General features: G+C 40.3%; 1 protein-coding gene across 1 annotated transcript; it reads left to right on the forward strand.

The window, feature by feature from the left end:
- The first annotated feature begins 3,559 nt into the window (after positions 1–3,559).
- On the forward strand, positions 3,560–5,968 carry LOC131240856 (dof zinc finger protein DOF1.4-like). The gene has a single exon (XM_058239363.1). It carries the CDS (start codon positions 4,225–4,227, stop codon positions 5,158–5,160), a length of 936 nt encoding a protein of 311 aa, XP_058095346.1. The 5' UTR covers positions 3,560–4,224; the 3' UTR covers positions 5,161–5,968.
- The last annotated feature ends 1,640 nt before the right edge of the window (positions 5,969–7,608 follow it).

Raw genomic sequence — 7,608 nt, forward strand, 5'->3', positions numbered from 1 at the left:
TGCCACATCCTTCCCACTATTGTGCAGGAAAAAAATAAATATCACGAGATAAATTACTTAAAATTTCTACAAACACATAAAGTACATTGGTTGTGTAATTAAATTTATAAAAGTAAATTAAACATGAGAACAACAATAAAGTGAAAAGAAAATTAGAGAACAGAGAGGACAAGTGCATACCTAATTTACAAGATTTTTTATTTTATATTTTATCAATCTAAGAAAAAAATCAGGGGCCGGGGCAGAAAAAAAAAATCATTATGTAATATTGAAGGATTATAAACGTTCTCTCGGGCTGACTCGAGGATCTTTTAAAATCCATTAAAAAAGGCATTTGATGTTTGAAAGTAGTTCAAATACATCAAAAGGCGATTTCTCGATATGATTTCAAAATACCTAACTTTCTTTCACATGACTACGTATTCACAAGTTAAAGTCATCTCTCCTGCTCTCTCTTTTAAACTACGCAAGTAAATATAATTTAATAATTTTAATGATTGGATTGTAGGATTTCAGTGAATTCTGGCCATGAAATGTTAAGAACTGCTTGGAAGTGTGAATTAGTGGTAATTGAGATGTTTGAGAGGTGTTCAATTCATGTCAAATGCACTGAAAAATATTTTTTGAAATTGTCATAAAAACATTTGATGTCATTTCACATGGATTCTCATTGTCACCATTGGTGGGAATCTCTCCCATGCTCTCCTCTTCAAATAAAGGTTGCTTGCCCATTTGCTACCTAGGCTTAGGTGGAATTAGGTGGGATGGAATTGCATTTAGTCCGGTGTAAATTCCATCTAGTATTTGGAGACGACGAGAATGATTAGGATTATGTGGGCCCAAATTACATTCAGTTTCATGCAGGATTTCTATTAGATTTTGAAATCCAGTACATTTGAACCCCACATTGGTGCGTATGTTTTATCCACGACATCCATCCATTAGCATCCTTTACACATGACATTCAAGTTAAATATGTATATAAGTGATCGACATCAATTATGAATTCAGTTTGTTGATTACAGTTCCATAGTATACCAAACATGGATTTTACTTGATGCAGTGTTTTTTTTAGAGGAAGGTTTCATCCCAAATGTGAGGATTGGATGACCAAAACAGTATAGCGTTTTCATATATACAATCATTGTGCAATAATAATGTTAATTCCATCAAATGCAATTTCATACCGTTTAATCCAATGAACCAAGTAAGCTAAATGCAACTAAGTTATTTGGAATGGGGGATTAAATGATATAGAATTGCAATAGATGAAATTAATGTTGTTATCATGCAATGATTATATGTCTAGAAATATTATAGTACTTTTCACCGTCCAACTGTACAATTGGAATCAATATTTTTTTCCTTAAAAAAAATAAAAATCAAGAGCCTATTTGATTTTCCTTGATATATGTAAATCCCTGATAAATAAATAATCATCACTTTTATGCTAGGTTTGAAAAATGAGCTAGTAATATCATATAAAAAATCAATCCAAAAGTGTTGACTTAAATTTGTGGGTTCCACTATAATGTATATAATATATTTGTATCATTCATCTGTTTTATCATAATATTTTGGAACATGAGCTGGAAAGTGAGGCTGATCCCACACAAAGGAAAGAATAGCCTTAAAAATGAGGCTGATCCCACACAAAAATGAGGCTGATCCCGCACAAAGGAGCCTTAATTCATTCATTTGTCATCTAATTAATTCATAGAGTAGCAAAGAAATAAATAAAGGTTAAACACAAATATTAGTTCAATCCAAACTTTTAAGAGCCCCAACAAGTTTTTAACAATACGCATTCAATTCCCACTAGTGGCCCACTTAGGCTTTGGATCTACCTTATTTTTGGGCTCATGCCCTAAATTCAGTTGTATACCGAATGCGTGGTGTAGATAAGCCACACACATCATAGTGGGCTCCATATTTATTTCACAAAATTCTCACTTTTAGTGTTAAAGAGGTAAATTGTCCTCTAGGTAAATAGTTATTACCTATTTAGAAGATAATTACAGTTTGAGCTTAAAAATCAAATACGCCCTAAATTAAGTGATACCAACTCACCAGATTTTACAACTGATGTTAGTCACCAATTCACCCTATTTGCACCAAATGCAATTCCATACCCCCTAATCCCACGTTTCAACTGGGCCTCTGTGATTCAAATTCACATGGTTCCGTGATGGTTACTAATGCTAACCAATGCATATCAAATCATTCCATATGCAAAACAGACCCTTCGGCTTGACAGGTGGCCCACAACTGTTCTTTGATTTAGACCATTGGTTATCGATTGATTCTTTTTTTTTTTTAACCCACCAGATGATAGGATCCGCATGAGTTTTGTACCCGTTGATACTCATGGTTGTTCTTACTGTTTGAACGGTGTGGATTTCCTACAGAAATAGTATATTAGCAGGAAAGTTGTGACTGTACCAGAAGTATCTGTACATCCCGTTGCATTTCACCACTTCGACGGAAGGAAGACACTATTTACTCCCAATCAATTGATAGTTACACCATATTTCTACTTTTTGTGACACAATCATACAGAAGTTGTACTATTTTATACGGAAAGTAGAAAAAAGTGCATTTGTAGTCATCTTTTCGTAATGCATTATGAGCATTTCTCTATCCGGCATCACATGTGCTGGCACGGCACACAAGCATAAGATCCAAGCCGTCCATATGCAAGTTGTTTTGTTTTGATCCAATGGCACAAAACCAAAACCATTCCGTACATCATCATCGGCCACAACTTCTTAATGCATCTGTTCTATCTGGCAACACATGTGCTACACGGAACATAAGCATAAGATCCAAGCCGTCCATATGCAAGTCGTTTTGTTTTGATCCGCTGACAAGAGATCAGAACCGTTCCTTACATCATCATCGGCCACAACTTACAAATGAAATTGATCGACGAAGAACTTCAAGCAAGTATTCCTACGACGTCTACCTATTTCTTATATCTGTGGCCCACCTGAAGAGCCAACTAGCCGGATTTTCAGAAATGGAAACTGAATTGTGGGACCCACTTGATTGACAGCTTGGATTTCATACACGTATGCCATGCTGGCACATTTGGCGCCATGTACGTCAACTGTCTCGTACACGCATGCGGCCTAAACACTCCTCATGCACTAAATAGCAGAAATCACTAGGGAGATCCGCGCGTGGAAAGATCAAGAAGCGCCACCGCAGAGCCCATCCAGTATTGGCATGCTTATATAGATCCAGACCGTTCATCAAGCGTGGAACACTCAGAATAAATCCCATGCTAACCATCTAATCAATCCCTCCATCAAAATTCCCAATGCACTGTACTCAACATCCTCATCCAGCCCACCTGACGACTCGGCCTTCTTGAATTTCTTTCCCTGAAACAACTCATTCACCACGGCCCCACCAAACCAACGTCCCAGATTTCACACGTGTATCTACATCGCATCACATTATCAAAACTTCAACATCTCCTCGCGCGAATCGCTAACTGTTTCTCTAAAATAACATTTCGTCAATGGAATGGAAAATGCGATGAGAGGTGATAGTGGAGAAGAGAGAGAGAGAGGAGAGAGAGAGATAGAGAGAGAGAGAGAGCTGCTGCAGCTGCTGCATCTGACACAGCCATTCACACCAGCCCCCCTCACGCCACGCCCGCGAGCCAAACGATGCGCGTTTCCGCCGCCCTTCTTCCTTCTCTCTCAGCCGTCCATCACCAAACCCCACCTCATCATCAACGGTCCAAATCATCTCCACCTCTCCTCCACCCCCCTCTCTCCATCTCCTCCTCCCATCCATAAAAAACTCTCCACCCCACCACCGTCCGTTCCCTTCATCAATTCACGATCAGATATCCAAACTTCGTACGAGAAATCATCCGTACTTTTTTGGGGTTATCCTCGTTTCCCTTGTATTCACCAGATCAAGAGAAAAGGGGCCGTTCCTCAACGATTCCGGGGGCGAAATTTCCATTTCTACCCGCGTAGCTGGTATGGTATTTCCACCGCCGTGGTTTTTTCATTTCTGCATAGATTCTCAAACGCGAGAAGCAGCCACGTTGATTTCACATCTCATATCAGAAACGGCCCGAAATCCCGCTGTCCTGAAATCTGCATGCAGAAAGAGATAGCTACAACAATAGAAGGAGAGCCAGAGAGAGAGAGAGAGTGGTAGTGGGTGTAAATCCGGAGAAAATAGAGGTTTTTCTATATAGAGATGCAGCAGGAACGGAGGGTGAGACCAGAACAGCAACAGCAACAGCAACAACCACAACCACAACAACAGCCACAGAGATGCCCTCGTTGCGAGTCTCTCAACACCAAGTTCTGCTACTTCAACAACTACAGCCTTTCCCAGCCTCGATATTTCTGCAAGACCTGTAGGCGGTACTGGACCCAGGGTGGGACCCTACGCAACGTGCCGGTCGGTGGCGGTTGTAGGAAGGGAAAACGGTCTAAAAGACCCTCTTCATCTTCTACTTCTAATTCCTCTTATTCTTCCTTAGCTCCCACAACGAGCTCTGATAGCGGTTATCAACATAACCTACTATTACCACAACAGCATCAACCACAGCAAGACTCGATTGTGGTTGCTACTACGAGTAACAGTCCTTTAAGGAATGGACCGGATGCAACTGCCGGAACGGGGAGCAGCTGTTCTTCTTCTTCTTCTTCATCATCACCTTCTTCATTTCCTTATTACAGCGGCGGTGGTGGAGGGTTCTTTTCTTCTCTAATCGCTCTTCAATCCTTCAACCATGCCATGAACGTTGCTGATTTCAGCGGTCTTCCATCATCACCGGCGACCTCCCCTTTCAATCTCCCGATGTTACCAGGATTCGGTCTCCCTCTCCATCAACAACAACAACAACAACAGCGAATTCAGCATCAGCAACAACAGCAATCTCAAGGATTTCAAATGGGTGGTGGTGTTATAGACAGACCCCTTCAACAGCTTCTACTACCGATGCAACCGAGCCGACCTGCTGCTGCCACAGCTACTACTCATCATCAGGAATGGCCCCCACATACGATCGCTCCAGATGGAGATTATTGGAACAGCAGCAGCATCGGTGGGCCACCAACGAATACTAGCCATTGGCCTGATCTACCAGGTTATGGTCCTTCATCTTCCTCCCCATCCTTCTTATAATCGTTAAAGGCTAATTACCTAACCACTCTCACTTGCTTTGAACTTTTTTTTTTTTTTTTCTGTTTCCTTTTTGGGTTTTGCTCCAAATTCCACAATTGCATTACAGGAGAGATTATATCAGTTTCTTCTGCTGTAGATAAAAAGGAGGGAGATGGTTTCTTTTCTTGGGGTTTTTTTTTTTTTTTTTGCTCTTTTTTCTTGTTTTGGGTTTGGTGATTTGCTTAGAAGATTATAGATATTGAAAAAAGCTTTTTACTATCTTTTCCTTATTCCAAGGTAGGAGATGAAGAAGATGAAAGAGAGTTTTGTGTTATTCAAGTGACAAGATAGTTCGTTTTTGTGCATGTGCATTTGGAATCTGACGATTAAGTGCTTTATCATTTCTACAGTCTGATGCTGCTCAGAACCACTGCTCTCTTCTTTTTCTTTTCTTCTTCTTCTTTTTCTCTCTCTCTCTCTCCTGATACTCCCTTTGGGAAGTGCACCGGATCAGACGGCTATAAATGCATGCATTCTTCGTTTATTTCTCTTCCTCTTATTAATATGACTTTGAGAAGGATGGGTCTCTCTCTCTCAGTGTTGCAGTCACTGATGTTTTTTCACGGTTAGTATATGTATTCAGACGAGGGTCTTCTACACAGAGGGTAGATCGTTCGGTTGAAATTCAGAGAACCATCCATTATCGGTGCATGACTAATGATAACTCCATCCATGCCGTCTAAATTGTGGGCCCTATTGATCTGGTACACAGACCAAAAATTTCAGACATTTTCTTTCTTGAGATCCAATCACATTGTTTTGTTTTCTACGGTATGGATTGAATGGTTGTTTCCCACGTGTGGGTGCAGGTGCATGTGTGTATTTGAATTCTTTTGTTGAATTGTACGAGGAATGCTGCTTGCAGAGTTCACTTTTGTAAATGCAATCTGACATTCATGACGACGTGGAAATGAGGCCTTGTGTGGAAGATCAGAGTCAGTTGTGTCCCAACGACTTACTGGACCTATGTGATCCATCAATAGGGTGTGATCCGTACAAAATTTGAACGGTAAAGATCAGCTGATGGATGGTTCAGATTCTATGTACATTTAGGGCCCGTTTGGCCGGGTGGATTGGAAGGTATTGAATGGTATTAGGGTGCATGGCATGGATTTCTAGGTAATGATGGTGTTGTCAGTGGATTGTCTTAACATCCATGGGATTGCGGATTGCTATATCGAGTCTGTTTGGCACGCCCGGCTAATCCTGGGATTTAACCTTCCCATCCCTTCCAATCCTTTGAACCAAACACGTCCTGGGTAAATTTGAACGGATTATGGTGGATTGGATGGGATTTAAAGGTAATGATGATGTTGTCAGTGGATTGTCTTAAGATCCATGGATTGGGATCAGATCACGCAGTCTCTTTGGCACGCCCGGCCAATCCCGGATTTAACTTCCAATCCCTTCTAATACCATCCAATCCCTTCCAATCCGCCCGGCTAAACGGGCCCTATGGTCCACCTCATGATCATACCTACCTAAGTTTATGTAAACCTTTTCATGCACAGGATCTCTTTGGACCGTCCATCACGCCCAATACATTCTCTCCCAAACAAACACTTACGGAGGGTCTTGCAGATCAGTGATGTTGATGACAAACGAATCCAAATGCAACTGTGCATTTGAAGGCTTGGGTGGCAATGGACCAGGTAAGGCAGGGCTAGGGTCCTTGAATTTTTAGCCACCGGGGCTGAGCCCTGCCTTGCCTGGTCCAAGGCATATAAAGTGGCTACTACGCTTGGCTTGAGATGCATGTGTAGTTTAGAGTTACTCGTTTGCTGATAATTGTTATTATTATTATTATTTTTTTATATCGATCTTCAACATCAAATGTTTTTATTATTTCCTTTTGCCTTATTGAAGCTGGCCCTCGAAAGGTTAATGGATCCTCACCCTATGTTTTTATTATTTCCTTTTGCCTTATTGAAGCTGGCCCTCGCAAGGTTAATAGATCCTCACCCTAGCGCAGGGGCCTCTGGCAAATTAAAAAAGTTGCGCTAAGCCCATGTTTTTTATTTTACACACCTAATGCACACGAACACACTCACACCATAGAGGGATTTCATCACTTATGGGTACTTTGAATCCTTGACCTAGTGCTGAAATTCTTGTTAAGTCTATCACGAGGAAAGAATAAGGACTTGATATGACAAGTTGGTATGCAATGAAAATCTTATTCTCAATAAGGATTTCTTTTAGATTTTGACAATTTTTTGTGATATTATTAAAAAATAAGCTAAAAATAAAATATTAAAATACATTATTATAAATTAATTAATATGTTAAAAAAGTTAAAATACCAGTAAAATTGGTTAATTTAAATTGTGGTAATTTTGTAATAAAAGTGTGAAAATTTAAAATTTGAGTCGCTAATGGGGAAGCATATTGGCCGGTGTACCACACGCC

The sequence above is a fragment of the Magnolia sinica genome, chromosome 1, assembly GCF_029962835.1.
Source record: "Magnolia sinica isolate HGM2019 chromosome 1, MsV1, whole genome shotgun sequence".
Classification (NCBI taxonomy): Eukaryota; Viridiplantae; Streptophyta; class Magnoliopsida; order Magnoliales; family Magnoliaceae; genus Magnolia; species Magnolia sinica.

Coding starts and splice junctions, on each gene's coding strand:
- LOC131240856 (XM_058239363.1), top strand. CDS start 4,225: ATGCAGCAGGAACGGAGGGTGAGACCAGAACAGCAACAGCAACAGCAA.